At 37.5% G+C, this 18,828-nt stretch overlaps 1 protein-coding gene across 16 annotated transcripts in view; it reads left to right on the forward strand.

Annotated features, from left to right (window-relative positions):
- Nucleotides 1-14,780, forward strand: part of LOC107746077 (oxysterol-binding protein 1-like) — a 29,246-nt gene extending 14,466 nt beyond the window's left edge. For 3 of the 16 annotated variants that reach the window (XM_016560132.1, XM_016560134.1, XM_016560133.1), the window contains exons 15-20: nt 958-1,208; nt 2,320-2,367; nt 2,462-2,500; nt 3,090-3,128; nt 3,530-3,559; nt 4,940-8,432. In XM_016560132.1, coding sequence (XP_016415618.1) covers nt 958-1,208; nt 2,320-2,367; nt 2,462-2,500; nt 3,090-3,128; nt 3,530-3,559; nt 4,940-5,082 — 550 coding nt within the window. In that variant the 3' untranslated portion in view covers nt 5,083-8,432. Of the gene's footprint in view, nt 1-957; nt 1,209-1,314; nt 1,354-2,319; nt 2,368-2,461; nt 2,501-3,089; nt 3,129-3,529; nt 3,560-4,939; nt 8,433-14,754 lie in introns of those variants that run through there. The other 13 variants (XR_001640653.1, XM_016560135.1, XM_016560136.1 and 10 more) reach the window with 13 other exon arrangements.
- Nucleotides 14,781-18,828: the final 4,048 nt, after the last annotated feature.

Consider the following 18,828-nt stretch of genomic DNA (forward strand, 5'->3'; position numbering starts at 1 on the left):
GATTTCTTGGCTTTCAAATAGCTTGAAAAAGCGCCGTGCGCATTTTATTTTCACTTTCAAATTAGCGGCAATTCGGCTTTGATTCAATTCAAGCAACAACGTCAAACTCAGAACTTTTATTAACAAACCGTATAAAAATACACCATATAGGCCTATACCTAATAAAATAACAAATTACTTAGGCTACACAAAGTTTAAATAGGTATATAAAACTGAAAATCAGCAAACACTGTGGAACCAAATAAATAAGAAACATAGAACGTTTATTAGCAAAACGAATAAGAAAGCTTGGAGGCACGGCATATACACCTTGATGTAAAATAAAATAAATAAAATACACAAAGTTTAAATAAAGTAATCAGCAAACACAGTAGAACCAAATAAATAAGAAACGAATGTTTAAAAAAACTTCCAGTCAATAGGCTTTTCAAAATCTAAAATATTGCCAAACAGGCGCCTTTGCATTTCCTTTCTAAACAATCTTCTGCCATCATCTTGTCTTTCTCACCTCACTCTTGTCAGTCAGCTCGACTCACTCTCCTCACGTGATAAATAAAATCTGACTCCTGCTCCGTGGTGCACTGTCGTTCGCGCACGGTTCGGCACGCTGCATTGAGCGTTTAGTTTTTAAAAGTATCTGTCCTCTAACTGAACTAGGCTAAATGATTTTTGTTACTATAAAAAAATCTAAACGACGGTGGGGGGCGGTGCCGCGGTAGGCAAATGACGTAACCGGTGTTGCAGCTTAACACCGGTATAACTGAAAACACCGTCTATCGCAGCAAGCCTATTACAAAGCCATTGCCTAATTAATATTCCTGAGTAGTTGGAGCTGTGGCTTAGTATTTAGTGCATGTTCTCTGGCACATTGTGTTGTGGTGCTCAAGTGTGATCTCAGTTGGAATTTCTTGATCTCTCCATAATTTCCTGCCATTTTTCTCTCTCTGTGCTGTGTAGGGAAGGCGCTGAAAACATGTACTACTTCTCGACCCTGGCGTTGACATTGAACGAGCTGGAGGAGGGTGTTGCTCCCACGGATAGCAGGAGGCGGCCGGACCAGCGTCTAATGGAGCAGGGCCGCTGGGAGGAGGCTAACGCTGAGAAACAAAGGCTGGAGGAGAAGCAGCGCACTGTCCGCCGAGAGAGGGAGCGAGAGGCCAACCGCGCCGCCAGCCCTTCAGAAGAGGGTAAGGAGTCAGCGGACGGGGGTAAAGTGTCCTTTTATTTGTCTTTCTACTCGTCTCTCCTCCTTTCTTCCTCCTTCTCGGCGTCTCTCGTTCACTCCCGTGTGTCTGTCTCTGTCTTTCCCTCAAGCTCTCATTGAGGACGCCATATCTGACTCGCCTCTAAAATGCAAGTACTCCTGTTCTACTTCCTTTTTCTTTTCTCTTTAATTGTCGTCGTCTTCTTTTTCTCCCATCTCACACAAACACATATGCAGTCACTGTAATAGTGCTTATTTGCATGACATTAAAGGAATAGTTCACCTAAAAATGAACATTTTGTCAGTTTGTTCCAAATCCACATGGCTTTCTTTCATCCGTGGAGCTTTTCCGTAGAATTAAACAAAGGGACTAAAACGGTTGCACTCCAAATAGTGTTATTTTGATGTCATTGATATACTATTATAGTATTTTTTCCCCCGTTTTAGTAAGTCTGGTTTTGAATTTTTTATTCATTTATTTATTTACAAATTTTAGTTTGTTTTAGTTAATTTTGTTGTGTTTATTTGTCGGTTTCATTTGTTTTTTAAATGTATTTATTTAGATTTTATATTATTACTATTATTTTATGATTTTAGTTATTTTTAATTTTAGAAAGTTTAGAACTTTCACTACACTAAATGAAAATTTTAAATTTTGCCATTGCAACTAACTGAAATTAAATTTAAAAAAAAATATTTTTTTTTTAAAATGTTATTTCAGTTAGCATCTATGTTATTTCAATTAATGCAAATGTTTTTTTTTTATATATAGTTTTAGTTAACACTGGCTCTAAAATGACAAGTACCAAGTACCATAAAGTATTAGTACACCAATTTTGTAATACTTTGGTGCTATTTTTCTTAGAAAATTCACCTTTTGTGTTCCATGTATGAAAAAAAACAAAAAAAAAAAGTCTCATTGAAGTTTGGAATGACATAAAGGTGAGTAAATGACAGAATTTTTATTTTGGGGTGAACTGTCCCTTTAATATCCAGGAGCACTTTCCCCGCCTTCATTATGCCATTCACTCATTGTATTCTTTCTTTTTTTGTTTTTGTCTTAATTTGCATCCCCCTTTTTAATTTTTGACTGCTCGTCTCTCAACTCTGATCAGCCGAAGAAGTCGAGATTGCCAGTGAGCCCTCTGAGACCACTTACAAAAGCAAGTACCATCCCATCCCTCTCTCCTAATAACACTGTTTCTCGCATTTATCATCCAATCATCTTCATTTTCCATCTGTCTGTCCCTCCATCAGCTGACACAGATGAAACTTCCTCCGATCTTTCGCTATCAAGCAAGTAGCCGAATCAACACTGAAGTGTTGTTTAGTTGTTTTAGGCTGTTTTCACACTTGATTTGATTGTTTAGTCTCGACCCGAGTTTGATTTCACCTCTGCAGATTTCTTTTCTGATTGTATCTTGCTGCATTCACATCATCAAAATTGATGCATCAACAATACAATTTTATTATTTTTTTAATGCATTGCTTTCAAACCAGTTATAAATCATACTACTCCTTATGAACCCTATCCTAGATCACGTATTTGAGGCAATTTAGCTGTGAAAACACTGCTAAATAGAAACAAGCAGATAATTAGACTTAGTTCTTATTTGAATTAATTCTTGCATCATGCATTTTGAAACATAAGCATTTTAAATCACATGCCTGTGCATGTATTTTACTTCCACTAGTGGGCAGAGTGAATGCATAAATTGTGAATGTATATTAGACAGTATCATAAACAGAAACTACAGTCAGTGTTGAAGTCCATTCCATGTGAATCTTTAATTTCTTCAATTCACTCCTCCCGTGCATGCTAACATCTCTCTCAATCCTCTTCTCTTGCCTACATCCCTCCATCTTCATCTCTGTGCTTCTGCAGCTGAAACACTGCACGGCTCACACCCACCTGCATACTCAAGCAAGTACTACACACATGTTCACTTCACACACAGATGCGTACAAAGCCAGTGTTTGTAATGAAGTGGAATTATGTAACTGTGGAATAAAAGTGGAAACAGTTGTTAGAGCTACATTTTTACAATGTATGGGGATCATGTTATACATTATACAGCATAATACATTTGTTGCTAACAGCACAAGATCCACAATTCATGTTAATGTATTCATAATGTGAAACTTATACACTCTATCACAAACTATCGATTATCACAGACAATTACACACACACGCATCATGTTATACATCACACACACACATTATAAAATGGCAGTTGTGGGATCAAACTTTGCATTGTGCATTTGTGAGCCCCTCACTGGAAAAGACCCTTACTGTCTCGTTATCTGTTCTGTGTCGCTCTAGTGGAGGGTCCTTATGGAGCTCCAGTCAAAAGCAAGTAACATTCACCCAAAACCTTCCAGCCCCTCCATTTCTCAGCTAATAGGGCTAGGCGGTATGATCAAGCAGAAAACCACAGTTTAACAATTTAATTGACATGTCATGCCACTCACATTCAGTGTGAAATAGTAGGTTATTTCCAATATATGCATACCTGTGCTTTAATAAAATATAATTGAATATTTAATAATGAATATATAAATATACAAATGAAATGTACTTCAGTTCATTTAAGAAGTAAAATAATGAAAGATCATAACTAAATTTAGAAATATTTGTATAATTGAGTTAGACATTATGTTCTCGTAATTATGTAATTATTCTCATATAATATTTAGGTTACACTTTATATTATACATTTAAAAACTGAGTAATATTATTTAACTACGTGTTAGGGCTGCACGATTATGACAAAAATCATAATTGTCGATTATTCCCTCCCATAATTGTAATCGCGATTGGAAATTCGATTAATTGTGCAGCCCTACTACGTGTACTTACTATATGGTTAGGGTTAGGATGGTTTGGGGTTATTTGCATGCAATTATGCTTAATTTATTGTTATTATAATAGTACGTACATGTAATGTGTAACAAGGTCACCGTAAAAAAAGTGTTACCAATATTTAATGTATATATACATTTTTATTTGGATGGCCTTTTGCTTTCACACCAATTATAAACCAATCTAAATAAACCCTATCCTAAACAATTTAGGTACTTATTTGTAAAATAGGTTATATGCAAATATATGTAAAATAGGTGTGTGTGTGTGTGTGTGTGTGTGTGTGTGTATATATATATATATATATATATACTGTATATATACACACGCACACACACACACTCCATAGTCAAATGTGCTGAAGTATGTATTATTTGCAAAGAATTTTGTGCAGAAATTAGCATTATGTAATATATAGGTTCATTTTTCAGCAAAAATAACTGCGTTCTTATATATCCTTCCATTACAATATAAAGTTTCACCATGTAACTTGGACCATATAAAATGTTGGTCATGCCGCCCACCTCTAAATGTTACCAATATTGTTTTCCTCCTTTTGTTCATTATTTTTTCTCCTTAGTTGACCATGTGCTTCTCTTAGTTCCTGTTTTATCTGCCTGTTGTGTAAATGTAGAGAGTGAGGTGTGTTGAATCAGAGATTGTAGGTGATTTGTGTTTAGTTTAGATTGAATAGTTTAGTCAGCATTTGTCTTGTAAGCTCCAGGCTATATTTGAAATAGTTTCCAGTAGTTTTGCAGAAAAGACTGTAAAGGCTCTATTGAGTTACTTGCGAACTCATGTACCTGCTGTTCTTTAATTAAGTGACCGTTTGTTTGCTTTTCTATGTACATGTTTGTTTTGTTCGATCAGGTGGTCACCAGGACAACTACAAGTCGATGTGGTTTGAGCAGCTCGTCGACCCGGTGACAGGAGAGCCCACGCACATCTACAAAGGAGGATATTGGGAGGCCAAGGAGCAGGGCAACTGGGACTCCTGCCCGGATATCTTCTGATCCCAATCACGCACATGCCCCGCCGTGCCCTCACTGTCCCGTTTCCCAGAAAAACAAAAAACCGAAAGCTCAATCAGCTGCCCCCTTCTCTTTTCCCGTATCGTAGTATGTCGAGATACGCGTTCTCTCTTTCGCCAGCCGTGCTCTACTCAGTGGACAATATGGAACACCGAAATGGTTCGGGAACGTTCTCCCGCCACCATCCACTGTGTGTCTCTCTGTTTTCCTCGTGTTCACAGGATTATTCAAACATAGGGTTCGTGGTTCAGTAAATGCTAGAGTTAGGAAAACATATCCTTTCCCGCTCCACACATCTTCCTCAAGCTGTGGACGTCACATCCTTAAACATCCGGGGGATACGAAGGCCTGTTTGATTGCGTGTGTGTGTGTGAGTGTGTGTGTGTGTGTGTGTGAGAATTAGCGCATGTGCGAGTGAGTTCAGAGAAGCGCTGTATTGCTCGTTCTTTTCATTGAGCGTGTTTGTGTGAGAGACGTAGTTTGAGAGCTCGCCTTGGTTTATGGATTTTAAAGGAATGGTTTGCACAAATATGAAAGATCTGTCACTGATTTCTCACCATCTTTTTTTTTTATTTATTTTTTTTTTTTTTATAAATATGCAGCTCTTTTCTATTAATGTTAACATAGAATGACCACTTGTCAAACACCATAAAAGTATCATAAAAATAGTCTATGCGATTTGTGATGCTATATTCCAAGTCTTCCGTATCTATATGCTAGTTTTGTGCAAGAAATTTTACACTTGTTCTAACTGGCACAGCAATTACGACACACAAGAACCAGTGGTGTTTTAGAGTCAATAACCTTTCGCAATGAGATGTCAGATCTTCAGTGGAGGGGAAGATTATTATTGAGTAACAATGTAAAGTTCAGTCTTTTCCTCACACTGAGCCATTGTATTACTTGAAATATAATGTACAAGTCGTATGCATCATTTTATGGTGCTTTTAAGTCTTATTTTGGTTCTTTTTGTAGCTTGACAGTCTGTAAACTTCTACAAAAAAACCCAGTAGTTTTGTTCATGAAATCTCCACTTGTTCGAACTGGTACAGCAATTACGACACACAAGAACCGTTGGGATTTTGTTGCGTCAATGACTGTCAAACCGCACAGTTTTTGAAACTATTAGCAAATAAGATTTCAGAGCTTTGGCAGATGGGAAGATTATCATTGAATAACAATATAAATGTAAATCTTTTCTCTCGCACTAAGCCATTGTATTACTTGAAATATAATGTACAAGTCATAGGGATGACTTTTTGGGTGTTAAGTTAAATAAGTTTAGGTCTAAGCCTATAAATTGTTCTACAGAAAAAAAACACCATGAAAGTATCATGAAAGTTGTCTATGCGAGTTGTGACGATATATTACAAGTCATCTGAATTTATGATAGTTTTGTGCAAGGTATTCTTCATTTGTTCGAACTGGCATGCCAATTATAAAACGCAAGAACCAATAGCGTTTTGGAGTCAATGACCGTCAGACCGCACAATTTTTGAAACACTTCACAAATGAGATGTCGTAGCTTTGGCAGATGGAAAGATTGTCAGTGAATAACAACGTAAATTTCAATCTTTTTATATTACTTGAAATATAACGCACAAGTCATATGCTTACTTTTATGGTGATTTTAAGTCATTATTTTGGTCCTTTTTTACAACCTATGAACTGAAAAAATCAACTACGTGGGTTTGAATGACCCAAGGGCGAGTAAACGATGACATCAATTTCATTTTTGCATGAACTATTCCTTTCAATCCCATCATATCTGTACAGTTCTCTGAGGGACAATGGAAGCATCATTCTGATATTCTTACTAACACTCGCTAAAATCACTTAAAAAGACTAATGAATTGTCCAGAGCGTGTTTAGAACCTCTAGAACAGCATATCTGTTGATGCTCGCAAGAGGTTGTGCTGCTTTAAGCAGGAGAGCCACATAAAAGCATCAGTGTAGCCAGAGGAAGACGCTGCACTGCTTGAATTTAGCTTCAGTGTTTGAAACTGACAAGTCGCTGTGATGTGTAGTGTACGTGACACTGAAGGATCTACCCGTTTGTTGATGTTTCCCCTTCAGCTTGGGCACAGATGCATTATGGACCACTCTTGCTCATGTGGGAAGCGGTGAAGAGAAGGACGGTGTCCACAAACTGAGGCGCTCGAGTGTGTGTGTGGGGGCACTTGAGGTCAAGGGAGTCTCAAACCTGTGTGTGTGTGAGATCATGAGTGACGTATTTGGGGTTTGTTGTGTATTAGTGAAACTAAAAAAGGAAAATTGCATTTTATTTTCAAGTGTACTTAAACACATGCGTGGGGGGCAAAAAAAGCAAGAATACAGCAATGCAAAAACATTGCGGATATTTGTGTATATATATCAAATAATGAAGTAAAATATTCATACTATTAATACCAATCCTTCTTATGCTGACACTGACAGCTAGAGTTATAATTATGATGGTAATTTTGATGTAGTTTGAGGGTTCAGCACAATTATTAATTTTTTATCTTTTTTTTTTTTTTTTGTCTGTTTGATATGGGAAGCCACGACACATTCTTGTTTTCTTCATATCAAAGATAAAACGTTTGCTCATTGTCCTTGAATGGATTCAGACTAATGGAAATTTGATATATATGTATATCTATCCCATCATCCTCCTATTCCGTTAAAACAGCAGTTTCAATGTGAATTCACAGTTTTACTGCTGTTCGTAATAATTGCAGAATCTATTTTCTTGGTTTGCAGTCTTTTATTTGTACAACTGTTGAACTTGTTCTTTCTTCATTTGATTTCTTTGACTGTCATTCCTCAAGTTTTCCTCACTACCGCTGGTTGGCATTCTTCTTTTTGTTTGTCCTGTTGGTGTTGTCCCTCTCTTGGCCTCTGATCATTGTGTTACAGCACAGAATTGCTCTTGACTGTCGTCATGGTGCAGATGATAGTGAAATAAAAGCTGGTTTGAAAAGGAAATGATCTAACAAACAACAGTCTGTCACGTCTGTCATTATGAATTACCTTTTGCATATTTTGCAAGTGACTGTTCTTAAGAGATTATCACTGAATTGCAGTTGAAAAACAGTACGTTTCGGTTTCCTATCTTTTGCTCTGAAGCAGCACCACCCTTTTTACAGGAAAACTTTTTTTTCTCTCTTCAAGTTATGCTGCTGAAGCAGGCTTCTCATGAGATTTCTAGACCTGAATTTTTTTCGTCCTAGTTGTTCTGCTCCAAAATATTTCATTGGCTAAATATTGCAAGATATTCATCAGTTAGTGTTTTTATCTTATTAGAGAAATGTGCACCCCAAGTACAATTCAAAAGCAAAAAAAAGAGAAAATGAGTAAAATACACTTGGCTAACACAGTCAATGAAATGTGCCTTGGTAAAACGCTTAAATTGATGCATATGATTTCTCTCTTTTTCTTTCTTTTAATCTAGAAATGTACACTTATGTTTGACTGATTTCTTTGTGTAAATGTTTTAGGTCCTAACTATACTATTGGAAACAATTTACAACATTTAACTCAATGCACACCAGTGTTATTTTAGAGTATTTGATATTGTATTTATTAATATTTTGTATTAGGTTTAATATTTTTCTCTTTTTTCAACTTAATTTTTATTCTTATTTTTTTTAGGAACAAATTTAAACATGCATCGCATATATTTGTTCTTACATTAGTTTTTCCATTTTCATTTAGCAATTTGGTTGTCTTTTACTATTTTTTTTTTTTTTTAAGTCAGTTTATAACACCGATCACCTACGCACACAAGCATTCACAATAGCATAGTCATATTATGTCAGTATACATATATAGCATATATATAGTGCAAATGTTCAAATATGCATTAGAAAAGCAAAATAGCTTTTTTATTTCCAGAATTCCACTCTGCATTAAACATACAATGCAATGTGGTCATGTGACGTAGCATACTAATACTGTTCCAAATACTATTTTAGTATACGGTTCATACTGTGCATAATTCATAATAAATCAGAAAAACTAGTAGGCTACTCCCTTCCAACCAGCTTAAGTTTCAATTTCCCAGATGTGAGCTTTTCAGAGGAGGCGTGTCTTGAAGGAATCATTTTAAAAAGGACTTAATCGCCTTCCTCTGCTGTCCAGTGAGATTAAGTGAACTCAACTCACTACAGATCGATAATCGGATCACTGCAAGAAACTTGGAGGATCTTTCTTCACCATACAAGGTAAAAATTAAGATATTTGTGTTTTCCATAAGAACAGTACACAGTTATGATGCCTTAAAATCATGTGTTTTTCTTACACTTTTTAGACGCATTGTCTGAGACACAGAAACATCAAATATAAATTCACCCATAATTTCATGATAGACAACAATGTTCATTTACAACATTCTCAAAATGTCTTAATTTTTAATGATAAAATTTCAAGAGAAAATTTAAATATGGCCTTTTCTCAGTTTATACTGTTGAAAATACTGTTAACAGTCTTAATTTAAAATGACCATCAAAAGTTCTAGAAAAGTTTTGAAGAGAGAGAATTTTTTTTTTTAACCTGTGGTGTGATGTTCTCTTTCATCATCTCGTGTTCGAGATGTTTGAGATCCACCTATGGGAAGGTCATCCGTGCCTGACCTCTAAAGAAGCATTCAAACGCACCAAGTCTGGCTTGACAGACAGGAGTGCGTGCCCAATGGCAGGTAAGGGGCCGCCCCTTAACCGAGCGCATAAAACCCTTGCACTTACACAGCTCGGTTGGATTTAAAACTGCTTGTGTCTTCAGGAGGACAAATCACCAGATCAGCCTCCGCCAGATGTGACAATCTTTTTATTCAGCCTTAGGTTAGTTGTGTTTCGCATCCTGAGCCACCCACGCTCTCTTTTGTCTTCAGGCTGCCCGGCTATTTTCATTATCCCACCTGCTCCCCTTTCCACGGCTGCCTGCCACAGATTTTTCTCAGTTTTTCGTCGGTATGTTACTCTCTAAAATGGTTACTTCTCCCAGGGATAGCTTATCACGGGCCTGTGTGGCCGCTAAGGACCCTCACCCGTCGATCTCTTTGCCTCACGCAAAAACGCCCATTGTCCGATGTTCTTATCGCTACGGGATGAGGATGCCCGGCCTCGGCGTGGACGCACTGGCCCACCCTTGGCCCAATGTGCTGCTCTACGCATTTCCTCCGCTCTGCCTAATATCTCCTACTCTGGTCAGGGTGAAATAATAGAGCCTGACTCTGATTTTGATAGCACCCAGGTAGCCTAAATCTCCATAGCTGGCAGAGATAATTCCTCTTCTGTATGCCCAGCCGTGGCCCCTCTCATTACGACACAGACCCCCTGTCCCAAGGGAACGGGGAAATCTACCATCCTCACCAAGACGGTGGCCCTCTTGAGAGGGCAAACTTAAACACATTGGGGCTCCCCCCACATGTTGTTGCTACCATTCAGAATGCTAGAGCCTCTTCTACAGGCTCCCTTTATGATTGCAAGTGGTGTGTGTTTGAGGAGTGGTGCGAGGTTGTTGACATTTTTAGTTTTTTTTGCAAGACCTTATCGATGGTGGTAAATCCTTTTCCACTATTAAGGTCTACTTAGCAGCTATCGACAGGACCAACCCTTTCAGGAGGAGTAATCAGCTCTTCATTTCTTGGGCCCCCCCGAATACGGGGAATCCCATTTCTAAGCAACGGCTCTCTCATTGGCTCGTGGAAGCCATCTCTCTGGCATATGAATCTTAAGGCGGTGCGGCCTCCAGAAGGCCTCAAAGCTCACTCCACTAGGGACATGGCAGCATCGTGGGCTCTGTTCCCTACAGGACATTTGTGCCACTGCAAGCTAGGTCTCTCCACATACATTTGTCAGATACTACCAGCTTGATGTTACCCAGACATGTTTGCCTTTTATATTTAATCCTTTTAAAAAATTAATTTGCCATAAACATGACCATTGAAATGAAGTAGGCAAAAAGAGTGATTTCAAAGCGGTTGAAAACATAAATGGTGATAAATAACAGCATCGAAAATGCACTTTCCCTTCAAACATAAAACTTGACTGACTGGTTTGTATTTACTGACTCATTGTATGGTTTTACTATTATTCTAAATATTTCTTCATTGTCTCTTTCTCTCACACAGTCATCCATCATGGTGAAAGGCACCCTGAATGAACTGTCCCAGCTAAAAAGCTCTGGCTTCGGTCAGCCACAGCCGAAACATGGCCTGAACCTGTTGTACTGGTTTGCTCATGACTATATCCACGTCAGCAATGGTGATATTGTCCCGAGATTCAAGCCTCAGAATGGAGACTTTGGTTTCCACAAATACCAAAACAAAATTGAAGAAGATGATCACATTGTGCCTATTCAGAATCTCCCATACTATGAGGTGGGCAACCTGAACGCTCAAGGAGCAGACAAGCTCCCAGATTATGTCAGGGCAAATTACAGCAACAGAAATCCCGACAGCAACAAGGATCGCATTATTGTGCGGCGGGACGCCAATGGCAGCTTCAATAGGGTGTATTTGACTGAACACAGCGACCCGAAACGATTCGACAGCAACAGAACCTACCGAGTGAGCCAGGGCCTCCTCAAGATCATCAATAACATGAGTCGAGAGCTGTATCTCTCTCAGCTCTCCAGCACTCAAGAAGATCATGTCAGATTCACACCACAGAGTCGTTATGAGACAGCGCCTGACAACAACTCCTGGTGTACCATTCTTTGAGCCATTCAAAGAGTTGCTGACATTAACCTGCTTTCATTATATCCGTGATTATTATATACATTTTATTATGTAATGGTGAATTGATTAAAGCATCTATTAGTGATGGGCGAGTTCGAATAACTGCTTCACGAAGCTTCGAGACCTTTATGAATCTTGTTTCGGATAGTCACGTGATTTCAGCAAACGAGGCTTCGCTACATCCTACTGTTTTGAAACATCTGTGGTTTGAGGATGGTGTTGTGTTAAATGCATTAAACGTGTGGTTATAAGGTTGTTCTTCTGTGCATTTACATGACTTTAACCAGCAGATATCACCAGCATGCACTGGTTCGATTGAATCGCTTCTCCCGTCACTGTTATTAATGTTGTGTCAACTGTTATAATCAAATTTGGATTCCTTTGCTTTTTTTCCTGAGTTCTATTAAATGTGTGGTTTCTCTGGCTTGGTTTGAAATAAAATGACTTTGGGAACTCATAATTCAAACTGTTCTTTTTTGTTTGTGCAAATTAGTCTCTTTTAGTATCGTACGTCTGCAAGATGTCTGTTAAAGATCTCTTCATCTGGAAAGCATCTGCTGTGTACAAACATCTGATAGACGTCTTTAAGATGTCAGTTTTACATACATTCTAAATCATAAACATCTTAAAGACATCTTCTAAACGTCTGTTTGACATCTGATAGGAAATGTCATAGACATATTGCAGATGAGCAAACACTCACCTAGCTGATGTAAATGCAGACGTCAAATAGACGTCTCCATGATGTACGTCTGCTATCAGGGTAGTATCATACCTTACAAAAACAGGTAGCCTATGCCTACAAAGAATGTGAGGAAGACATGGTTCACACAATTTTCATTCCTTATTGAGTATTTCTGATGAAACGATTTTAGTGTTAAAGGGTAAGCAATAAACAGAAACGATTATTCCATTTAAGGCACTATTGCCTGTCAGTTTTTCTGCTATAAATGTCTGGCATGAAGCAGCATCAGTTTCTGTTTGCAGAACTTTTCTCCACCCACAAAAGCCATTATCAGAGTGTGAACACTCCCATTACGTCTGTAGGATAAAGTGTACCCATTTTATTTGTTTATGTAGATGATTTGTATTGCTTTATTAGTTACAAAATCAGGTTAGGATCATATATAGCAGTATCTTTGGCCTCACACAAGACAAAGTTGCTACATTCGAGGAACTGCTGGACTAAACAGTTCATTACCAGAGACACGGTAAGAGCACTGAATTGTCCCAGCTGTTCATTTATTTACTTAAAATTATTTATAATCAAAAAAGCTGGATTATGACAGCAGATCTTGACTGGATTTTACTTAAAATTTTACTCCAACTGCAGATTAAGCCTTCATTTTACCGCAAGATTCTTAGAGGATCAGTGTTTCTACTGCTACAGAAATCTTTCTGATCATATTTCTGTGCAAGTGATCAATGCATGCAAATGGTCAGACTTCATTTAGCTGATTCTGAGAGAAAATGTTCAAAGTGAGCTGATATTACTACAATCTTATTAATAGCTGAAAACCCCATCAAACGAGCCTAAATGTTTAATAAATGATCATTCAAAGGGAAGTGGATCTATTGAAATTTATGCTTAACAGGATCTCCCATTCTGCAGAGTTATCCAATGAGGAAATGGGTTGATTTCATTGAAGTTTGACTGCTTTTAGTACTTATGTTCCTTCTTAGTTTTGCATGTTTCATATTAAAAATATACCATTCTTTGCATTACATATGCACTTTTTGTTTGAGTAAAACCGAACCTGTTCTTTACATTTTTTCCCAACAGAATTTTTAGGATCATGGTGCGAATCCTGAATCATTTGTCTGATCTGAGAGAGACCAGGTTTGGTCAGCCCTGTCCCAGACACGGTCTGAAACTGTTGTGGTGGTTTGCTCATGATTGTGTTCAGATTGACTCCAATGGTCGTATGACTGCACAGTGTGACCCTGCAAACGGAGCGTTTGGTTTCCACCGATTCTATAACGTTGGTGGACTTCTTCCTAAAACTACTCTACCATACTATGAGGTGGGCAACCTGAACACCCCTGGCTCACTGCCTCATTATGTCACTGAGAATTACACAGGATGGCAGCAGTCAAGCTGGTCCTCTGCTCTAATGTGTTTCTGCAAGTTTCACTTTCCATAGTATGAAACAGCAACAGACACACACACACATACATACAACTTGTAGGACAACTAGTGTGTGCTATATAGTGTAGTTACTGTCATGAGTTCAGTGACATCAGCAAACATGCAATGCTGTCATGTCATATAAATGAAGCAGTCAGTGCCAGAGACATAGTTTGGCTTCTACAAGGTAAGGTGTATCATTTTTTTTTTATGTTTCTATATACAATACTTTTTATTGATTCTGAACTGTGTTTATACTTTCATACATAATCTTGGAAGGTCAGTTTTTGTGATCAGTGATCAGTATCTGTAAATGTATTTTATCTTGTTTTTTTTAGCCTGCTGTTTGGTTTTGGTCAGTCAAGGATGAAACAGACTTTAAAGTGCTGCTTTTGAGAGAAAAAAAATCTGCTGAATAGATTCAAGATTCAAAAACAGAGCTGAGAGTACTCTACTTTTATTGGTATAGCTGAAAACCATCAAATTAGCCCAAATTTTTAATAAATGAACATATATACGGCAGGGGATTTCTAGAACTTTATGAATAACAGGTGTTCCAATTCTGCAGACTTAACTAATGATGAAATTAACTGATTTAAACAAAGTCCTGATGAAGAACTGATATTTGTCCCTTCTTGGTTTTACATTTTGCAGTTTTTTGTAATTGTACATTAAAATCACAATATTATAACATTTATTGCATTAAAAGTGCACTTTTTTTCAACAGGATTGTCAGGAACATGGTGAGAATCCTGAATAATTTGTCCGAGCTGAAAGAGACCAGGTTTGGTCAGCCGCGTCCCAGACACGGTCTGAACCTGTTGTGGTGGTTTGCTCATTATTGTGTTCAGATTGACTCCAATGGTCGTATGACTGCAAAGTGCAACCCTGAAAATGGAGCATTTGGCTTTCATCGATTCTATAATAAGGAAAGACTTCTTCCTAAAACTACTCTACCATACTATGAGGCGGGCAACCTGCACACCCCTGGATCACTGCCTGATTATGTCACAAGAAGTTACACGGGACAGTCGGACAGCAGCAACACAGATCGCATCATTGTTTCCTTTGACTCAAGATGGAAAAGATTTGAGAAGATTTATGTGACACAGCACTCAAATCAGGTGCGCTTTGACCAGAATCACACCTACTGTGTTAGCACTGATCTTCTGAAGAACATTAAAGAGTTGAGCCGTAACGACTTCCTCAGAGAACCCACGAATGGTTCTGAACGTGTATCCATAAGCATACCGTCAGTGCAGACTAACACCTTTCAGAGTACTAGCAATGAACTCATGAAGAACATTCAAGAGTTGAGTCGTATAGACTTCCTCAGAGAACCCACGAATGGATCTGAACGTGTATCCATAAGCATACCTCAGTCGGTGCAAGACAACCAGACAAACACCTGTCAGAGTAAGATATGCTGCTGTGTGCTGATTTGCTGCGGTCTGCTGATACCGCTCATTATTGCTACTGCTATCTATGCTTTGTTAAAATGAAATAGTTTTCATCTGCTGCTGTTTGTTATTCTAGCTCATTTTGAAACTGCATGTTGCAGTTTGTTTCTTTTGAGTCAGTTGCTTATTTAAATGAAATTTAACACATTTATTATTTAGAATAATATACAATGTCGAGGGTTGCATGTTTATCACAGCATTCTTTTTAATGGTTCATTGCAATGATGTAAATACATTTTAAGATTTTGGATTTTAGGATTTTTTTAAGATGACATCACATCCCAATCATTGTCTTGATTTATAGTCATTTCTGTATTCATACTTTTTGTGCTTATTCTTTGAAATATACTCTTTGTATTACCTTAAAAATCCAAAAACCATTGACTTGTGTTTGTGTGATTTAGTTTTTTATTTAACCCCTTCGGACCCTGCATCCATTGAAATGGACATCACATGATTTTTTGTTTAAACCAATACAATTTTATGTTTTCATAATATGAGCAATACCTGGTCACTGATTGGTCCCTGATCAACCAATCACAATGAAGATATGACTCCTAACTTAATCTGATTGAGCTACAGGCATCACAAAAGAGAGACATGACTAACCAACTAGACAAAAAGAGGAGGAAGTCCACATTTGACCATTTATATGCAGATTTATGTTTATGGTAGCCTCATCAACTTGCACCTATTATAAAATTAAGACTATCAAATGATAATATTCAAAGTTATTTTGAAGATCTTTCAGAGTTGCAGAACACAGAATTGTTTTTTTTTTTAATTTAATGTCCATCGCAATGGACATCAGGTCTTGAAAGATATCAGCAGCACCTCATGAATTAGGGGTAGGGGCGTGTTTGTTTTGGGGATTTCAAATGTCAACATTGGCTACCAGAAATCGCTTACAATCGATTAATTGATTAAAAAACCACAGATGCAGACACCAGACAAGACTCTGATCAGCAAAGCAAGAGCTCAGGGAAGAGACTGACGGTGCGTTTCCTGAAATTGCTGAATTTTTTTCAAGGAGAAAACTGAAGTCATTGCATTTGGAAACAAAGATGCAGTTCTCAAGGTGAATGCATACCTTGACTCTAGGGGTCAAACAGCTAAAAATCAAGTCAAGAATCTTGGTGTGATTCTGGAGACAGACCTTAGTTTCAGTAGTCATGTCAAAGCAGTAACTAAATCAGCATACTATCATCTAAAAAACATTGCAAGAATTAGATGTTTTGTTTCCAGTCAAGATTTGGAGAAACTTGTTCATGCCTTTATCACCAGCAGGGTGGACTATTGTAATGGTCTCCTCACCGGCCTTCCCAAGAAGACCATTAGACAGCTGCAGCTCATCCAGAACGCTGCTGCCAGAATTCTGACTAGAACCAGAAAATCTGAGCATATTACACCAGTCCTCAGGTCCTTACACTGGCTTCCAGTTATATTTAGGATTGATTTTAAAGTACTTTTACTCGTTTATAAATCACTCAATGGCCTAGGACCTAAATACATTGCAGATATGCTCACTGAATATAAACCTAACAGACCACTCAGATCATTAGGATCGAGTTTGTTAGAAATACCAACGGTTCACACAAAACAAGGGGAATCTGCTTTTAGCCATTTTGCCGTCCGCAGTTGGAATCAGCTTCCAGAAGAGATCAGATTTGCTATAAACATTAGTCACATTCAAATCTAGACTCAAAACTCATCTGTTTAGCTGTGCATTTATTGAATGAGCACTGTGCGATGTCCGAACTGATTGCACTGTATTTTATGTATATGTTTGTATGTATTTTTAACTGTCTTAAATTCATTTTAAATCAATTTTTAAATCATCTTCAAAGTTTTTTAATTCCTTGTTTTATTTTTGTGATTATTATTTATTTTTATGATTATTTTACTTTATGTTATGTAAAGCACTTTGAATTACCATTGTGATCGAAATGTACTATATAAAGAAACTTGCCTTGCCTTACCCCACCTTTAATTGTCCTGTTGTCATGCGTTTCTCTTTCCACAATGATGAGCTTCTGTTCATCACTACAGCAACAGACACACACATACAACCTGTAGGACTACTAGTGTGTCACTATATAGTAGTCCCTGGTTGCTTTGTTGCTTTGTTGCTTTATCACTATAGATATGTCCCTGTGAGTTCGGCGACATCAGCAAATATGCATTATCAATGTCACAAAAATGAGGCGGTCATGAGGTTGAGGTTTTCCACGTCTGCTGTACTTTCAGTTCCCTAGTTATGTGAAAAGTAATCACTCCTTCTGTAAAAACTAGGCTATCTTTATTTTAATCGTTTAACACTTTGAGAAAAGAAAATAAAAAAAAAATAAAAATTTATGTACTAAAAGTCAAATAAAAATCAATAGGAACCGTTTTAATTTCTGTAACAATTACATATTTTCTTTTTATTTTAGTAGGTCATTTAAGAGAATGGACTTTATTATTATTATTATTATTATTATTAACTTTAGGTTGTAATTCATGAGCCAGGTGTAGTCTTGTTGAAATGATTAGACCCAAGTGTGTGTTGGTCACCGCCCACTGGCAGAATTATGAATAATAAACGGAGTGCGTGCGCTACACAGACGCAGATCCTCCACAGCGCATGAATAAGGTACAGTATTATTCTATGTTCTTTTTGTCTGATTTGTATTGCTTTTTGTTACTAAGACCAACTTTAATTACATTAGAATTATATTGCTGTTTAAATATGCCTTATTAAACAACGACAAACACAAACAGCTGTGGCGGAAATGTTTTGCGTTGATATTCTGCCTGCAGTCTGTAGCAGATGGGCTGAACTGTGAATGCTTTTAGAGAGAAACGAAACCTACTGCGTCCACTTGGTCCAATAAGACTAGTTTGGAATAAGACTAGATTGAAAATGGCTGTAAAACTAATAGACTAACTAACTAACTGACTAACTAGTGTATATACCTATACCCAGGGTGCGATTTGTGAAAAAAAGCAGAGGGAGGGATGATTTTGAAAACTTTTTTTTTTCAGAGAAAGGCTTTACAGTAACCTAATGTTAGTGTAATCTGTTAACAAAGCACATCATAAACCCGTCTTTTTAAGTACCAGATAATGTGTGTCATGTCACAAAATGTTTTAATACGACTGAAACTGTAGGCTGTTTAACGTGATCACAATTTAAAGGGGTCATATGATGCTGCTAAAAAGAACATTAATTTGTGTATTTGGTGTAATGAAATGTGTTTATGCGGTTTAAGGTTAAAAAAACACATTATTTTCCATATACTGTACATTATTGTTTCTCCTCTATGCCCCGCCTTTCTGAAACGCGTCGATTTTTACAAAGCTTATCGGTCTGAAAAAGCGAGGTGTGCTCTGATTGGCCAGCTATCCAGTGCGTTGTGATTGGCCGAATACCTCAAGAG

This window comes from Sinocyclocheilus rhinocerous, unplaced genomic scaffold (assembly GCF_001515625.1).
Source record: "Sinocyclocheilus rhinocerous isolate Xijiao unplaced genomic scaffold, SAMN03320098_v1.1 scaffold107, whole genome shotgun sequence".
Taxonomy (NCBI): domain Eukaryota; kingdom Metazoa; phylum Chordata; class Actinopteri; order Cypriniformes; family Cyprinidae; genus Sinocyclocheilus; species Sinocyclocheilus rhinocerous.